Source organism: Phascolarctos cinereus, unplaced genomic scaffold (assembly GCF_003287225.1).
Source record: "Phascolarctos cinereus isolate Bilbo 61053 unplaced genomic scaffold, phaCin_HiC Scaffold_1;HRSCAF=81, whole genome shotgun sequence".
NCBI classification, from domain to species: Eukaryota; Metazoa; Chordata; class Mammalia; order Diprotodontia; family Phascolarctidae; genus Phascolarctos; species Phascolarctos cinereus.
This window is the reverse complement of record NW_027555514.1, coordinates 198,427,261-198,446,713: the sequence shown is the minus strand read 5'-3', so window position 1 is coordinate 198,446,713 and position 19,453 is coordinate 198,427,261. Positions and strand designations below refer to the sequence as shown.

At 38.8% G+C, this 19,453-nt stretch overlaps 1 protein-coding gene and 1 pseudogene across 1 annotated transcript in view; one reads left to right on the top strand and one right to left on the bottom strand.

Annotated features, from left to right (window-relative positions):
- The first annotated feature begins 3,341 nt into the window (after window positions 1-3,341).
- LOC110204459 (dynactin subunit 6 pseudogene) lies at window positions 3,342-3,899 on the top strand (annotated as a pseudogene).
- A 152-nt stretch (window positions 3,900-4,051) lies between these two features.
- Window positions 4,052-19,453, bottom strand: part of LOC110218733 (aldo-keto reductase family 1 member C1-like) — a 25,547-nt gene continuing 10,145 nt past the window's right edge. Inside the window, 2 exon segments of the mRNA XM_078150109.1 lie at window positions 4,052-4,219; window positions 8,151-8,202. Coding sequence (XP_078006235.1) covers window positions 4,052-4,219; window positions 8,151-8,202 — 220 coding nt within the window.

The following is a 19,453-nucleotide window of genomic DNA, read 5'->3' as shown; positions in this document are numbered from 1 at the left end:
CCAAAGTCACCCAAAAACCTAATCTGTTAGATCAACCTCCTAACAACTGCAAGGAGAGACACAAAGGAGAAAAAAATGGATTTTCCACAAAGACTACATAACTATCTGGAAGAAATAAAGCAAGAGTTTTTTTAATGAAATAAAACCTGTGGAGGAAAACATTAGAAGAACCAAAAATAACAGAACAGAATGAGCTCCCCAAAAATTAAAATAAAAAGAAATCAAGCCTACATAAGAAATATCAGAACAAAATGAAAAGACTAAAAAGTAAACAAAATCTAAAGTATCTGCTATCAAAGACAGTGAGATGTAAAACAAGTCAAGATGAAAAAATATAAGAATCATCTGATTCCCTGAAAACCATGATTAAAAACAAAAAACTTGGCCATTATACTTCAAGAAACCACAAATTTAAAACAGCTTAGATCTATCAGAATCTTTGCACTTTGCTGAGAGTAAAGTGAAAATGGAAAGAACTCACTGAATGCCTTCCGAAAGAAATCCCAAAAGGAAAAGTCCCAGTGATGTCATAGCCAAAATTCGGAGCTCACCCAAGTGAAAGAAACAAATACAGTAGCCAGAAATAAAAAGTCCAATTACCAAGGAACCACAATCAGGATCACAAGAGATGTAGTAGCCTCTAGTATAAAGAAAAGAAATATTAAATTAAGAAAGGCAAAAAATAAAGGCTTACAATTAAAAAAAAACTTATCCTGCAAAACTAGACAAAGCTGACAGAGAAAATATACCTTTAATATAAAAGAGGACCTTAGACATTCCTGATGAAAATAACAGCTGAGTAGAAACTCTGAAATGCAAATACAAGACTCTAGAGAAACCTAGAATGGCAAATTTATTTGAGTAATTAGAAAGGGTTCTATGAGGATAAACACTAACATTCTGATAAGAAGAAACAAGTGACCCAACTTAAAAAAGTTTTCAAAAGATACTGAGGAGTAAAAATGACAAGGGCTTTAAGAGGAAAATGAAAAGGGAAGGGAAAAGGAGAAATATACTGGTGAAGATATGGAGAAAAAAGAGAGTCTTATAAGTATGTACATGAAAAGAAGAATATACAAAACGGAGAAAGGGGTGGACACGAACAGGCTTCAGATAAATCTCATTTGTATTTGAAACAGACAAAGGAGGGTTGAACATTTATACACAGTTTGATTTAAAAATGCAACAGACACAAAAAGGAACCAAGTGAGAATAGGGAGAGCTGTGGGTTAAGAGGGAGGATAGTATCTCAGAGAGAGGATAGTATCTCAGAGGGAACAGTCAAAAGCAAAAAATAAACTTTAGCTTGTGAAAGGGAGGAGAGGAGAGAAAGGAAGGAAGGAAGAAAGAGAAGACAGAATTAGAAACTAAAGGGCCTACCCATCAATTGGAGAATGACTGAACAGATTAGGATACACAAACATAACAGAGTATTACTAAAGTGTAAAAGATGGAAAGGGACAATTTCAGAGAATCCTGGAAACACTTGTATGCACTGATGCAGAGTAAAGGAAAGAGTACAATTACACAACAAGAACGATGTAAAGAAAAAAAAACTTAAGATTTAAGACCTGTGATCAAAGCAATGACCAATCATAAGCCTAAGAAGGACTCACGATGATGCATATTATCATTTCCTGACAGAGATACACAGAGATAAACATTTTTAGAGATGGCCTCTATTGGATTGGTTTTATTTGACTATCCTTATTTATTACCTGAGCTTTTTTCTTCTTCATTTTAAATGATGTGGAAAAGTAAAACTAAAAACTTATGCCAAAAAGAAATGGGAAAAGGATAGGACTAAAACTTTTTTTTTAATGCAGACAAGAGAATCGAAGGAAGTTCATAAGGAAGCAAAGACAAATTGGACAGTTCTGAAACTATGCTGACTTTATTACATACTTTTTTAAAAAGTAAAATGTATGGAACAGAGATTCACAGTTTCATATACATTCTTCTTACGTCCTATTTTGTATATGGAAATGTTCATTTTGGGGGTTATGTGTTAAGTTTAGAATAATATAAATTACATTAAAAAAGAATACAAGGACAGTCACTACATGCTTCAATATTTGTCAATAAACTAAAATTTTACTTGTCCACTTCTGTAATCCAGAAATAACAAAAGAATTTAAGCACAAAGTGCCTATTTGCCTACCAACAGCAAATTACCAGGAAAATTTCACATTTAAAAAATACAGTAAAAATTTTCTTTGATCACATATTAGACTGATTGAACGCTAATATAGCTTCCTGAATATGAAATAAAAAGAAATATCTAATAGTAGAAAATAAGTCTGGGACACTGGACACATAATTTCCTTTTGTAATGCTCAAGATAATATCAATTCTATGCTGTCCATTTTTAGTTCTCATTTCTGATTTTCAGCAAAGCAACATGCTCATTTTCTGACCTACTTTTAAATTTGGATTCAGAATCATGGTAAAATAGTGTGTGAAAACATGCCACAGACTCTCATAGAAATCAATGAAAAATTACTTTTATAGTAAGAATAAGGCCTTTTATAAGATCTAACCCAGCTATTTTACAGATGGGAAAACTAAGTTCCACAAAGGTTAAATGATTTACCCAATGGTTATACAACTAAGAAATGGCAAATCCAGGCTAGGTAGCCAAGTGTCCAGACTAACAAAGCATGATCTTTATACCACCTTCATGACACAACTCTATAGCAATGTTTTCTTGCAGCACTACCACTACCTCTGCTACCATTCCCAGTGCCTGCCACTTAAAAGGGAAAAAAAAATTTTAAAGGTAAATATCTTCTTCTGCATCAAAAACAGAATTCCACATTTTTAGAACCAGGATTCAAATGAATTCAAGACACATTTATTAAGCATTTACACCGTGCAAGGCACTGTGGTAGGTGCTAGGAATATAAAGACAAAAAGAAAAAAATAATTTCTGCCTCAAGGTACCTTTCTAGAAAGATACTACACACTCACAGATAAGTAAATACAAGGTAATTTGAGGAGAAAGAAAAATTGCTAACAATTTGGGGGGAATTAGTACAGACTTTAAGTAGGGGGTAACAACAACTAAGAGGCAGAGGAGCAAAGAGTGAAAGCACTCTAGTCATGGGAAGCAACCTATGCAACATCACGGATATAGGATACGGGAGATTTAATATTATATTCAGTTTCACTCGCTCACACCGCCTATTACGGACAGCGGAGCCCCGAGCTCACTCCATCCGCCACGCACCCGCCCTCCTCCGCGCCCTCCTCCCCACCTGCCGCTCACTAATCGAGCACAGGGCTGACCCCACCCTCACTGGATGCTACGGTGGTATCTGCCCCGGGAGAGAGGGGAAATGATGGAGAAACTCTCCCAGAGTGTGAAGATCGCTCCAGGAGCAGTGGTGTGTGTGGAGAGTGAGATCAGGGGAGATGTGACCATAGGCCCCCGGACGGTGATTCACCCGAGGGCCCGGATCATCGCAGAAGCTGGGCCAATAGTGATCGGGGAGGGTAACCTCATCGAGGAGCAGGCCCTGATCCTCAATGGGTTTCCCGAAAATGTCCTCCCTGACGCGGAGGGCAAGGAGCCCAGGCCCATGACCATCGGCACCAACAACGTGTTCGAAGTTGGCTGTTGCTCCGAAGCCATGAAGATGGGAGACAACAATGTCATCGAATGCAAAGCCCACGTGGGGAGAAATGTGATCCTGACCAACGGCTGCATCCTCGGGGCCTGCTGCGACCTGAACACCTTCGAAGTGATCCCCGAGAACACCATCATCTACGGCGCCGACTGCCTGCGCCGGCTTCAGGCCGAGAGACCTCAGCCCCAGACGCTCCAGCTGGATTTCCTGATGAAAATTTTGCCCAACTACCACCACCTGAAAAAGACCGCAGCCCCCGCCAAGAGCTGAGCCAGCAGCGGAGGCCTCGGGAGGCGGCCCCGGGCGAGACCGCCGCTGTGGCCCGCTCTTCTCCTTCATGCGGCCCCTCCTCGGCGTTTCCTCACATGCTTCGTCACTGCCGGGATAACCTGGCTTGCAGCTGGGTAGCTGTGCGTGCACCCTCAGAGCTGGAGCCTCGCCCCGAAGCGCAAGCACAGGAGGCCTCTCCGCGTGGCCCATCCTCCCCCCGGCTGTAATTCAAGTGACCTCAGGCCTCCTGTCCGAGGGGGCAGGTCAGCTGCTCCCGGCCGGCCCACCCCCATCATCCCGTATCCCCCTTGTAACACGCACTAAATACAAAAATAAAGACAGTGGTGCCAGTGTGGATTGTTCACACCGAGTGGCTCATGTACATTTTTTCAGTACCCAGGCATCAGGGCCTGTTCAACTAGAATGCAGTGTGTCTGAAGGGAAGTAAAATGAAGTATATCTTGAAAAGTAGGAACCAGATTTTGGAGGGCTTTAAATGCCAAAGGAGGAGTCAGTACTTTATCCTAGGGTCTATAAGGAGCCACTGAAAAAATTTGGGGGGGGGGGAACAACACATGGTTAGTCTTGTGTTTTAGCTACCTGTAGGATGGATTGGAGAGGTAAGAGAAAAGAAAAGGCAAGGAGACTAATCATGATGCTATTATAATAACTACTGTCTAGGTGAGAAGTGATGAAAGGCAGAAAGTATGATAAGACTTGACGATTTGTAAGGTTGGTCTAGATTGAGAGATTATTAAGCTGGGTGACTGGAAGGATGATATCTACAGTGTGCTAAGGAAGACATACAGACAAAAACAGCATTGTTCCCTCTAGGAACCCTATTCCATTGTACATAATTATCTGGATATACCCCCAAGACTCTATAGGAGGCTTTTTCTCTTCTCTCAATCTAGGAACTAAGTATCATTTATACCACTCACAGATTCCATCATCACATATAAGAAAACTATTCTCGGGGCAGCTAGGTGGCACAGTGGGTAGAGCACCGGCCCTGGATTCAGGAGGACCACAGTTCAAATCCGACCTCATATATAACACTTACTAGTTGTGTGACCCTGGGTAAGTCACTTAACCCCACTGCCTAGCCAAAAAAAAAAAATCAAAGAAAAAAAAACTATTCTCAACCCTACTACAAGTCCTGAACTCCAGTCCAAACTGCTTAACATCTCTATTTTGGTGTCCTATAAGCTTGAAAACTCAACTTGTCCAAAACATAATTCACTATTTCCTCCCCTAAATATACTCCTCCTTCAAACCACCTAATATCTGTTGAAGACACCATCATCCATTTTACTAGGCACCTACCTAGGTCACTGGAGTTATGCTTGACTATTCCATCTGCTTTTTTAACTTTTAAAAAGGATGTTTCCTAAGATGGTATAGTAAGGCCAAAACAAATGCCCTAGACATCTTTTCAAGAAATCATAAAGGAAAACTGCCATATTCTCTTAGAACGAGAGGGCAAAATGGAAAATAGAAAGAATTCATTCACTGGTTAACCTCCTGAAAGAAATCTCAAAAGGAAAACTCCCCAGGAATATTATAACCAAAACTCTAAGCTCCCAGATCAAAGGAAAATAAAAATAATTTAAAGAAACTGTGAAAATATCAGGCATATTGAGGCCTAGAGAAGCCCAGGACCCCTGACATAGATCCTAGAAAAGCTCAAAAAACAAAAAGAACAACAAAAGAACGACAAAAAAAATGAAACAATGGGAAAAAAAACAAAGAGAAACATCTACCAGCTCCTCCTCCACAATTGAACAAAAAGAATCCAGGAATTCTGAAGTGGAGAAAAAAACCAGATAAGCAAAAGCCAAAGCACAGACCCATACCAAAAGACAAGGTGAGATCAGCACCCAAATAGCTCATCACTCCGGCAACTCCATGCCTATGCAACTTTCTAGAGGCCCAGGAGAAAACAGGACCAAATCAGGAGCACAGCAGCCAGGCAGGCCCAACCTAGCTGCTTAGCAGCTAAGGAACCAGTGGCCAGATAGTCCCAAAGGGGACACAGCATAAGATGAGGCCTGATCATTGCCCAACAGTGTACCAGCACACAGGGAACACAGCACATAGGATGCAAACAGCACCAGTGAAGGTTACAATAGGAGACTGGGCCAGACCAGCGTTAAGGAAATACAGCGTGCAACACTCCAGCAATTCAGAGCCTAGAAAGCTCAAAAAAAGGACAGCTCTGCCCAAGGTACAACAGGGAAGGGGGCCAGCTTGGCACCCGGCATCACAGTACTCAGGCAACCCAGAGCCAAGGTAGTCCATCATGCCCAAGCCACAGCAGGATAAAGGGTCAGGAGAAGGTATAGGGGAAGGGAGGAGGGGAAGGGAATAGTATTTATAGAGTGCCTATTATGTGCCAAGGCATAAGCAATTTATACATATTATCTCATCTGTTCCTCATAACAACTGTGCAACAGCTATTATCTCCATTTTACAACTGAGGAAAATGAGGCAAACGGGTTAAGTGACTTGCTAAGGTTAGCTTACATAGCTACTAAGTCTCTGAGGTTGAATCTGAATTGAGAATTCTCTGCCTCCTGGCTCAGAGCTCTGTCTATAGCAACATTCAGCTGCCTCTGGCAGGCAGCACATGTGGAATATGTAGGTCCAGGGAGCCTATTACTAGCACAATAAACAATATGTGAGTGGGACCCAGTCATGCTCACAAAGCAAGGAACAAAGCTAAATGCAGATTCAAAATTGTGCCAGAAGGGGAAGGAAAAGGAACAAACACCAAAACCTAATTCAAGAACGAGGACACTGAGCTAAAACCTAGTAATTCCTACAGTCAATCAGTCAATAAGCATTTTTTTTTGAGGGTGGGTTGGGCTTTATTGTCAGGAGAACCCTTTGGGTGTGAACAGAAAGGACAACAGTTGGACTCATGAAGCCAAGGCAACAGCAAGCCAGGGGGCCCCTTCCTCTTCTAGAGAGCTCTGGTAAGTATTCTAAGCCCAGGCTCTAAGCCCTGGCTGCCACTTGCCTTTCCTTGGGTGGCAGCTTCTCAAATGGGCCTAAGTCTGGGGGCAAAGATAAGCAGGCCTGATCAAATGACCCTACGTACTCCCCCACCCTAGGTACTCCCTACAGGAGGGAAAAGAGGACAATGAGAACGAAGATGCAGATCAGATCTCCTGGATTATTGGTGGAGGTCAACATGCATTTCTTGCTTGGGCCAGTCCCTGAACTCATAAACCCTCTTCCCACATTGCCCAACAGTGTACCAGCACACAGGGAACACAGCACATAGGATGCAAACAGCACCAGTGAAGGTTACAACAGGAGACTGGGCCAGACCAGCGTTAAGGAAATACAGCGTGCAACACTCCAGCAATTCAGAGCCTAGAAAGCTCAAAAAAAGGACAGCTCTGCCCAAGGTACAACTGGGAAGGGGGCCACCTTGGCACCCAGCATCACAGTATTCAGGCCTTCCAGGATCATATTGGTCTGATCAGTCACAGTTGGACACACTGTACATTTACCCCAACACTGTGATGTCATTTTGGTCCTCTTTGAGAATGAAAGATAAACAACCACTAAAAATCTACTACATGCCAGGCACTGTGCTAAGCCCTGGGGATACAAAGAAAGGCAAAAGATAGTCCCTGTCCTCTAGGGGATCACAGTCTAATTGGGGAAGATAACATGCATGTACAAAAAAGTTATATACAGGATAAATCGAAAATAATCAACGGGGGAAAGGCACTATAATTCAGAGAGGTTGAGAAAGGCTTCCTGGAGAAGGCAGGATTTTAGTTAAGACTTGAAGGAAGAGACAGAAATGAGGAAGAAGAGCATTACAGGCATGGAAGACAGAGATGATTCCCAGAGCTGAGAGATGGAGCATTGTGTTCTGGGAATAGGAAGGAGGCCAATGTTATTGAATCAGAGTTTGTTGGGAAAAGGAGGGTGAAAGACTGTAAAAACACCAGAAAGAAGGGGCGGCTAGGTGATGCAGTGGATAGAGCACTGGCCCTGGATTCAGGAGAACCTAAGTTCAAATCTGGCCTCAGACACATAACACTTACTAGCTGTGTGACCCTGGGCAAGTCACTTAACCCCCACTGCCCCACCCCCCAAAAAAAAGAACACTAGAAAGATAGGTAGAGGTAACTACGTTATGAAAGACTTTGGGGAAAAAAAAACTAGAGGATTTTGCATTTGATCCTGGAGGTAACAGGGAGCCACAGGAGTTTGATGAGTGACACAGACCAAAACTTCAAGTTGGCACTTGAATGAAGGATAGCCTGGAGTGGGAAGAAACCTGTGACAGGCAGACCCACAAGCAGGTTATTGCAATAGTTACTGCAAAAGTGTGAAGGATAAGGGCCAACACCAGAGTGGTGGTAGTATCAGAGGTGAGAAGAGGGTATATGAAGGAGACACTGCAAAGGTGAAATTGATAGGCCTTGGCAACAGATTAGATTGAGTTTAGTGGTAGGAAGCATAAAGGATAGTGCCAGGGGTTGAGGATAACTCCTAGGTATCCTATACAGTAATAGGAAGGTAGAAGTGGGAGGGAGGTTTTAAGGGGAAAGGTAATGAGTTAAGTTTTGGACACAATGAACCAAAAATCTCTGAAGGACAACCAGATCGAGATGTCTGAAAAGAAGTTGGAAATGAGAGACCAAAGATATGCAGAAATGTTAGGGCTGGATAAATGGATTTAAAAATCATCATCATGGAGACGATAATTAAATCCACGGGAGCTAATGAAATCACCAAATGAAGAAGTACAGATGGAGAAGAGAAGAGGGCCAGGACAGAGCTCTGTGGGACACCAAATGCTAATAGGCATGACCCAGATGAAGATCTAGGTAAGGAAACTAAGAAGGAACAGTCAGATGGGTAGGAGAACTAAGAGAGTGGTGTCCAGAAAATCTAGGGAGAAGGGAATATCAAGGAGAAGAGGGTGACTGACAGTGTCAAATGCTGCAGAGAGATTAAGAAAATAAAGAAGGATGCAAAAAAAAAAAATGAACCTAGTAATACTCTTGGGCAGCTAGGTGGTACACTGGATAGAGCGACAGGCCTGGAGTCAGGAGATTCATCTTCCCGAGTACAAATCTGACCCCAGACACTTCCTAGCTGTGTGACCCTGGGCAAGTCACTTAACCCTGTTTGCCTCAGTTTCTTCATCTATAAAATGAGCTGGAGAAGAAAATGACAAACCACTCAAGTATCTTTGCCAAGAAAACCCCAAATGGGGACACAGAGTTGGACACAATTGCAATGACTGAACAAAAAACAACTACTCTTAGCTACCACATCCACAATCAAATGTTGCCAGCACATATCAGCCAAGAGTATAGAAAGGAACAGAGAATGACACAAACACAAAGCCTCAGTGCAGGAACTAAGACTGCAGATATACGTAAAAAGAAGAAAATGCTACAAAGAAATGCTCTGGACTGCGAGAAGCTAACAATCAAAAACAGAAGAGACTAACTACAAAGTTAGGAGAAAAGTGTGTACTGGCCAGAAAAACTACAAGAGTACCTAGAAACAAGAAATGCAAAATTCCGGGGGGGGGGGGTAATTCTGTTCTATTTTGATAACCTTGGAAGGAAATGAAAGGAAGCTAAGGAAGGAAGGAGAAAGAGGAGGGAATAACAGCTAGGGAGGAAAGAAGAGAAAAGACAATATACTGGAATAGAGAGTGGTAAATCTTACCCAAGAATTGAATTTCATGAACTTCAGAATGTACTAAACATAAAGAATCTCTATCAGGCAACAAGAAATATAATGAAAATTAAATGGAAGGAAGGAGAGAAGGAGGAGGGGAAGGAGGAAGGAAGGGGAGGGAGGTAGGAAGGCAGAAAGGGTAAAAATGTGTGATAAAGGGAGGGCCAAGGGGTATAAAAGAGGCAAACCAGAATAGAAACAGATCCCTTCAATTATCGGTCATTTGTGTTAAGCAACCCCCCCCCCCTCCATCACTGTCTTGTCGTGGCAGAGGGGCTTGCATAACAATGAAATAATGAACACAGTGGAGAGGTATAACAAAAGGTGATCAATCCATTGGAGAAGGAAATGGAAAACCACTCCAGCATCTTTGCTAAGAAAACCCCATGGAGAGTATAAAAATGCTAAAAATGGAGGACAGAAGGGCCTGGTGTGCTATTATGGTCCATGGAGTTATGTACAGTCAGACACAACTGAACAAGTGTTAAGCAACCTCTTGGAAATATAAAACTGACGATCACAAACACAGACATGAATGAGATGAACTCACTGACAAAACTGAAGAGGAAAGGATAAGTCAGAAAGTAGGATCCAACAACATTTTACAACTGTTTACTGTTAATTATTTACAAAAATAGTTAAAAAATAAAAGATTCACAAAGAATTAAAATTGGAATTTGGAGCAAAATCTCTACTACTTCAGATAAACTCATAAAAACAGGCCTAGTTAATTATGAATTCTGACCAAGCAAAAAAAAAAAAGAGAGATAAGCAGGAAACTACATTATGTGGTCAAAGGATATGAACAGACAGTTCTCAGATGAAGAAATTAAAGCCATCTATAGTCATATGAAAAAATGCTCTAAATCGTTATTGATTAGAGAAATGCAAATCAAAATAACTCTGAGGTACCACATCACACCTATCAGATTGGCCAACATGACAAAACAGGAAAATGATAAATGTTGGAGAAGATGTGGGAAAATTGGAACGCTAATACATTGTGGGTGGAGTTGTGAAATGATCCAACCATTTTGGAGAACAATTTGGAACTATGCCCAAAGGGCTACAAAAATGTGCATACCCTTTGATCCAGCAATAGCACTTCTAGGGCTATATCCCAAGGAGATCAAACAAATGGGAAAAGGACCCACTTGTACAAAAATATTCATAGCAGCTCTTTTTGTGGTGGCAAAGAATTGGAAATGGAGAGGATGCCCATCCATTGGGGAATGGCTGAGCAAGTTGTGGTATATGAATGTAATGGAATACTATTGTGCTATAAGAAATGATGAACAGGCTGACTTCAGAAAAACCTGGGAAGACTTATATGGTCTGATGCTGAGTGAAGTGAGCAGAACCAAGAGGACTCTGTACACAATAACAGCCACATTATGCAATGACTAAGATTGTTAAACTGAACCCTTCTCAGCATTATGAGGATCTAAGACACCTCCAGAGGCCTCAGGATGGAAAATGCTGTCCACATCCAAAGAAAGAACTATGGAAGTCGAATCGCTCTCACTTATTTTTACCTTCTGTTGAGTTTTGTTTCATCTTTCTGATGGTTCCTCCTATTGGTTTTAATTTTTACTTACAACTTCACTAATGTGAAAATATGTTTAATGGGTATGTAAATGTAAAGCCTATGTCAGATTGTGTGCCATCTTGAGGAGGGGGAGGGGGCGGAAGGGGGAGAAAAATTTTCAACTCAAAAGCATATGGAAGTGATTGCTGATAAATCAAAATAAATTAATAAAATTTAAAAAAAAAAAAGAAGGAAACTACATTATGCCTTAAAGATCCACATGGTATAGCATCCAACTACTTAAAGGAAAAGTTAATCCAACTGGAGGAAGAAATAGTAAAACTCTAATAGGAGGGGACCTCAATATACCTCGTTTAGACCTCAAACCAACAAAAAGAAACACAAAAAATAAAGGATATGAACAGAACTTCAGAAAAGTTACAGATGATAGCTAACTGGTGATTATTCAATGGGAACAGAAAAGAGATTACATTTCTCGCTATGCTTGTACCTTTACAAAAATTGATAAAGAATTAGGGAAATTAAAAACCTCAAAAAAATCAGAGAAGCAGAAATATTAAGTTTATACCTTACCAACCACAACATAATAAAAATTATATTTCATAAAATGTTTTTGAAGAAAGGTAAATAACAATAAAACAGCATACAAAACTTATCAAAAATAATATACTAAAGCCAAAGCAGTCCTTAGGGAAACATTTGTATCTCATCAACAAAAGAAAGAACATATCATTAAATTATGCAATGATTCTTTAAAAATAGAAAAAAAAACCAATAATCCTAATAAAACATTAAAGTAGAATTTCTGAAAAAGTCAAAAAAGTTAACAAAATTAAATAAACTTAAAATTTGTTTTTGGGAAAAAATAATTTGATTTTTGAAAAAGAGAGGTAGGTTGTTTTATGAAAAATAAAAATATAATAAAACCGGTAACTTACATGAAATGGATGAATATTTACCAAAATATAAAATACACAGATTAACAGAGGAACTAAATGTTATTAGAAAAAAATGTGAACAAGCCATAAATGAACTCCTAAAAAACAACACACACACACACACACACAAACAAACCCAGAACCAGATAGATTTATAGGTGAATTCTTTCAAACATTTAAAGAACAATTAATTCCATTTTATACAAAACTATTTGAAAATAGGAAAAAGAGTCCTTTTCTGCTACAGAGTCTCAATACTTAAAGTAAAAAAGACAGCAGAAAAAGAAAATTATAAGTCAATATCCCTCATAAATATCAGTGCAAAACTATTAAATAAAAATGCTAGCAAAAGGTCTATGACAACAACATGTTTAAAAGATTATATACTATGAGTGGGCTGTATTTGTACCAGGTATGTGGGGTAGGATCAATATAAAGAAAATTATAAACATAACAGAACATATAACAGCAAAAATAATTAAAACCATGGGATTATATTAATAGATGCTGAAAAAGCTTTTGATAAAATAAAACTACCATTTCTGTTTTTCAGAAAAACAAACTAGAAAGCCTAGATTAAATGGATCTTTCCTTAGCAGGATAAGTAGTATGAATTATAACACTAAAAGAAAGGGTAAAAGCTCTGTGCTAAATACTGGGGATAAAAAGAAAGAAAGAAAACAGTTCTCGTTTTCAAAAAGCATAGAATCCAGTGTAGGAGGCAACAAACAAACAATTATATACAAACAAAATGTATACAGGTAATTTGGAGATCATTTTAGAGGAAAAGAATTAAAATTAAGAGGAACTAGGAAATACTTCTTGAAGAAGGTGGGATTTTGGCTGGTCCCTGAAGGTCACCAGAGAAATCAAGAGATGGAGATAAGGAGAATTCCAGGTACAGGGGACAGCTAGTGGAAATGTAAAATGAAATGAAAAAATATATATTTTTTAAAAGACATTCATCTTTAAAGTAGAAAAAAAAAGATATCAGAAGATATCCACTAAATGAGTAATAACTAAACAAACTATGGTATACATGGATCTTACCATCTTTGACAGCTATAGACCTGTATGGTATCCTCCCTTCTCAGCTCAACTCCTTGAGAACATCATCGAGCTATATTAGTACACTGCCTATACTTCCTCTTCTCTCACTTGATGCTAAAAGCTTTGCAATCTGGCCTCTGACTTCATCATTCAATTGAAAGTACACTCTCCAAAGCCATCAGTGATCTCTCACTTATCCAATTTAATGACTTTTTCTCAAGTTTCATCCTTCTTGACCTCTCTTGCAGCTTTTGACACTGTTGATCAATCTCTTCTTCTGGCTATTCCTTCTTTTCTAAGATTTCATGGCATTGATCTCTCCTGGTTCTCCTTCTACCTGTCTTACTGCTCCTTTTCAATCTCCTTTGCTGGATCTTCATTCAGATCATATTTAATAACTGTGGATGTTGCCAAACGGCCTGTCCTAAACATTTTTCTGCCTCTAAGCTATTTTGTTTAGCAATCTCATCAGATCCCATAGGTTCAATTATTGTAGATGATTCTGAGATTTATATTATCCATTCTTAACCTCTCTTCTCCTGAACTCAAGTCATACATCATCAACTACTTTGTGGACCTCTCTAACTGGATGTCCCTTAAACATTTCAAACTCAACATTCCAAAACAGAACTCATTCTCTTTCTCCCAAAACTCTACCCTCTTTGCAATTTCTGTATTATTGTAGGAGTCCCCACTACCCAATTACCAACGCTGGCACCTTCGATGTCATCCTTGACTTCTCACCTGCACTCACATATTCAATCTGTTTCCAAGTCTTCACAACATTCCTCATATATGTGCCTTTCTCATCACTTACACAGCAGCCATCGTGGTGCAGACTCCCAGCCCCTCATACCTAGCTACTACAATAGCTCCTTGATCAGTCTCCCTGTCTCAAGTCTATCTCCACTCCAATTCCACCCTCCATTCAGTTGCCAAAGTAATCTTCCTAACTTCACAACTCAATAAACTCCTATGACTTCCCATTACCTTCAGAATTGAATACAAAATCCTTTGTTTGACATTTACAACCTGGCCTCCCCCAGTTACAATCTTCTTTCATTCTATTATGAAAGGCACTAGCCCTTTTGAGTTCCTCACACATAATGGCTACACCATCTCCTCCTCAACTTTACCTTCTGGCTCCATGGCTGCCTCCAGGTCTCAGATCATTTCCCACATCCTACCATAGAACTTTCTGTTCCCCCTTCCCCATCCAGTGTCTTCCCTCTGAGATTACCATCCATCACTCTCTCTTTTGCATGTATGTAATTGTTTGCCTATTGTCTCCCCAAGTTAGAATGTAAACTCCTCAAGAGTTTTGTACCCCCAGCACATCAAAGGCACTTAATAAAATGCCTGCTGACTATGCATGTAATCCATATTATTGAATGTAATGGCATATTATTGCAATGTATGAAACAGTGAATATAATGAATGAAGAGAAACATGGGAAAACTTCTATAAATTGATGCAAAGTGAAATAAATAACTTGAAAGCAATATACATAATGAGATAATGGTGATGGAAAGAACAACTACAAAACAGCTGAAACTATACTGAATACTGTGAAATTGGCCCCAGGGAAGATTTTGAAGTTATCTCTCCCACTTTCTTTGCACACATGAGGGTTTATAGATGTAGAATATGGCATATGAGGTCAGACTTTTTTTTGATATGTTGATTAGTTTTGCTAAACTATTGGTTTGTTTTAATTGTTTGTTGTAAGGAATGGCTCTCAAGGCAGGGGGCGAATATATGAGGAAATGCAGATGATGTAAATACAAGTTATCAATTAAAGTGTTTTTTTTTTAAAAAAAAGAATTATATCTTTAAATCCAAGAAATGGCCTCAAAATACTGCAAGTTAAGGCTTCAATTACATAAAATGTCTAACTGGTGAAAGCCATAAAAGAAAAACTATCTACATAACTACTACATAAATCTGTAAAACAATTTTTGGATACTGTTGAAAGAAAAAAAACCTAAGTAAAAAAAAAATTTAAATCAGTCACCAAACTACTTAAAATAGAATACACTGACTTCCGAGTCAAAGGTGAAAGATGTACAATAAATTTTTAACGAATGTACTCATCATTAAAGTCATAGCAAATGGTATTATCATAGAGAAAGGATAAAAATACAAAATACAATAAAAATTACAAAATTACAGATCAGTTATACATGTGAGTATATGTTTCCAAAGCCTTAGTTCTGGAAGTTCAACCAAGGCTTAGTTGGATTCTTGACTTTGTTCAGTACAAACATGCAATTAAGAGTCTCTGTTATAGTACTAAAGGACTATTAGAATCTAAAAACAGCAGGGTACATGAGAAACAATCTTCTGCAATAACTTAGCAAAAATGAACCACACACCAAGCATTTTTAAGCAAATGTGTTTAATTTGTTATGACTGGATGAAGATATCAATGCCCTATTCAGACTACATATTCTGAACAGACAAAACATAGCAAAAAATCTTTAGTCCCAAAGTAAAATGGGGAAATTGGTTTAATTACAGTAAATCCTATTAAACCAGCCTCTTTATAAAGAATGAGAAGAGGGACCACTAAAGGCTCTGGAGAATATAATGAATGCAAATTTTAATTAGGGTACACCACTGGCTTACTATAATCTATTAATTAGCATTCCTAGTTACTACAACTCATTGCAGTGTTTCAACTTTACTTTTAAATTGTATCTTTCCCTTTTTGGCCCAAAGCTGCATACTCTTAGTTTTGTAATAGTAATTACAGTGTATGCAAGAAGAATGAAGTGCTGCCAGCTTCAGTAAATGTTTAATTAGAACAGAGGATAAAATCTAGAAAAGTCAATGTTCACCCTTCTGAAGTTATATAGCTTTTCTAGCGTTAACTCCCTGGACTACTTCGCTTTCAAAGAACTGTATCCTAGAGTTTTCATTAATTCAAATGCATTATCTTTGAAAACAACCTAATAATTGGGAGGAGGGGAAAACAAACAGTTTCAAAACAGGGCAATTAACTAGATTATTTCAAAATAAAGGAATATGCCTGATTTTTTTCTTTGATGTTAACATTAGTATTTTAAGCCTTCTGATGGTAATATCCAATTTACAAATGGGCATTTTAGCCATTCCCCAATTGATAAATGGTCAAAGGATATGAACAGACAATTCTCAGATGAAGAAATTAAAGCCATCTATAGTCATATGAAAAAATGCTCTAAATCGTTATTGATTAGAGAAATGCAAATCAAAACAACTCTGAGGTACCACATCACACCTATCAGATTGGCCAACATGACAAAACAGGAAAATGATAAACGTTGGAGAAGATGTGGGAAAATTGGAACGCTAATACATTGTGGGTGGAGTTGTGAAATGATCCAACCATTTTGGAGAACAATTTGGAACTATGCCCAAAGGGCTACAAAAATGTGCATACCCTTTGATCCAGCAATGGCACTTCTAGGGCTATATCCCAAAGAGATCAAACAAATGGGAAAAGGACCCACATGTACAAAAATATTCATAGCAGCTCTTTTTGTGGTGGCAAAGAATTGGAAATGGAGAGGATGCCCATCAATTGGGGAATGGCTGAGCAAGTTGTGGTATATGAATGTAATGGAATACTGTTGTTCTATAAGAAATGATGAACAGGCTGACTTCAGAAAAACCTGGGAAGACTTATATGGTCTGATGCTGAGTGAAGTGAGCAGAACCAAGAGGACTTTGTACACAATAGCAGCCACGTTATGCAATGACTAAGAATGTTAAACTGAACCCTTCTCAGCATTACAAGGATCTAAGACACCTCCAGAGGCCTCGGGATGGAAAATGCTGTCCACATCCAAAGAAAAAACTATGGAAGTCGAATCGCTCTCACTTATTTTTACCTTCTGTTGAGTTTTGTTTCATCTTTCTGATGGTTCCTCCTACTGGTTTTAATTTTTACTTACAACTTCACTAATGTGGAAAATATGTTGAATGGGTATGTAAATGTAAAGCCTATGTCAGATTGTGCGCCATCTTGGGGAGGGTAGGGGGGAGAAAAAGGGAGAAAAATTTTCAACTCAAAAGCATATGGAAAAAAATATTTTTTAAATAAAAATTTAAAATAAAATTAAAAAAAGAAAACAAATGGGCATTTTACTGAAGACATGGCATAAAACATTTTTTTTGCTCTTTAATTTCTGAGCACCCAAGACATACAAAGAAAAAACAGTGTCAAAGCTAGTGACCTCAATTCAGTTCTTATATACTTACATATAATATCCATTTAACAAAAAGCATTATATAATCAGTCTTTAGAAAATAAACCACTTAAAAAGAAACCTACTTAGTATTTTCCTGTCATGTGTATTTTTTTCCCTTAAGATTTACCACATTAAAAAGTTAACATTATGAGCTCAAATTAAGACATTAGACTGTGAGTTCTTTCAAAGCAGAGACTGATCTTTGCCTTTCTCCACAGAGTGCCTGGCACACAGTGGCCACTTAATAAATGCTTGTTTACTTGACTTTAAAAAAAATTCCATTTAGATGGCTAGAATAAGCTTTGATTTTTTTTCTTTATCAATTAATCCATTTGAACTTGGATGGTATCCTGACACATCCATCATAATTAACTATTAAATATCTTACAACGTATAATGAGGAACTAAGATATTCAAAATACACAAATGTTATAAAATCAGTTTTTAAAAAGCAAGCAAGAAAATGGTCCCCTGGCCTAAGTGGTACATTGTGTATGTGGTATGTCCTCACCTATAATTTTTTAAATTAGAGTGTCACTTAGGGCACTAAAAAGTTAACTGCCTTGTCTAAAGTTAATCTCACTGCTAGTATGTGTCAGAGGCAGACCCTGAACCCCAGGTCTTCCCAACTCCAGGACCACCTCTTGATATATTATGTCACACTCGCCTATCTGTGTGTATGCGTATATATGCAAGTGAATGTATGTATGTGTACATGCATAAATATATAGCCTTGGTATCACTCTTTCTCACTCTACATATCCCATCAGTTGCAAAATCTTGCTGTATCTACCTTCACATCTCTCACATCCAACCATTCTCTCTACTCACTGCTACCTCCTTAACTGATGCCATCATCATTTCTCAAGGACGTTATTGCAACATCTTCCTAACTGGTCTCCCTAACTAAAGTCTTTCCCCACTCCAGTCCACCCTACACATAGCTGCTAGAGTGATTTTCCTCAGGTAATATCTAACCTACTCAAACAACTACTCAATTCCCCTACTCAATCAATTCATGGGCTTTGTATGGTCTCCAGAATAAAATATAAACTATTTCATTTAGCTTTTAAACCTTCAAACCTGCTGCAAACCTATCTTTCCAGCTTTAGTACGTATCACTCCCCTTCTGCCACTCTACATTCCAACTAAACTGGTCTTCACCCACAGCACTCCATTTCCTGTTCCATTCCTCTGCACTGGTAACTCCTCACCCTCAGTCCTTTAATGCATTTCCTTTTCCTCCTCATCTCCAGCTCCTCAGACTCCCCTTTCTACAAGACACAGCTTAAATATCTATTTCTACATAGTCTTTCATGGTCTCCCCATCATCTCCCTCCATGACTACCTTGCATTTATTCTGTATATAAATATGTATCAGAATGAGCCTTGAGAGTACAGAATGTTTCATTCTTTTTTGTACCACCCATATGTAGCATAACAAACAGCATATTGTATGTAACAGGCACTTCATAAGTTTTTGCTGATTTACGTGTGTGTAAGGTAAAGGCAGTGTGCCAAAGCGAGTGAAAGATGATCTGGGCCTCAGAAGACCAGGGTTCAAGTCTCACCTTTGATATATACTGCCTCTAATCTCTAATGACTCAGGCATCTCTCTCAGTCTGTAAGTAACAGAGAAGATACTGATGATAGAGGAAATTCCTCACATCAAGCTCCTTACAACAATGTAATTACAAGTATATGAAAATATTTATAGACATAAATCCACACATCTATCTAGTCTTACAAGGGACCCCTGTAATTGTTGTTGTTGTTCAGTCATCCCTGACTCCTCATGACCCCATCTGGGGTTTTCTTGGCAAAGATGATGGAATGGTTTGCCATTCCCTTCTCCAGTAGAATAGGCAAAGAGAGGTTAAGCGGCTTGTCCAGGTTCACCCAGCTAGTGAGTGTCTGAGGCCTGATGGGAACTCAGGTATTCCCAGTGCTCTATCCACTGAGCCACCTAAGCTGCATGAGCCACCTAACAATAAGCTACTACTAAGTTAATAGTAAGCTACAAAAGCGTAAAACTGCACTAAGACTTTTGGAATGCCC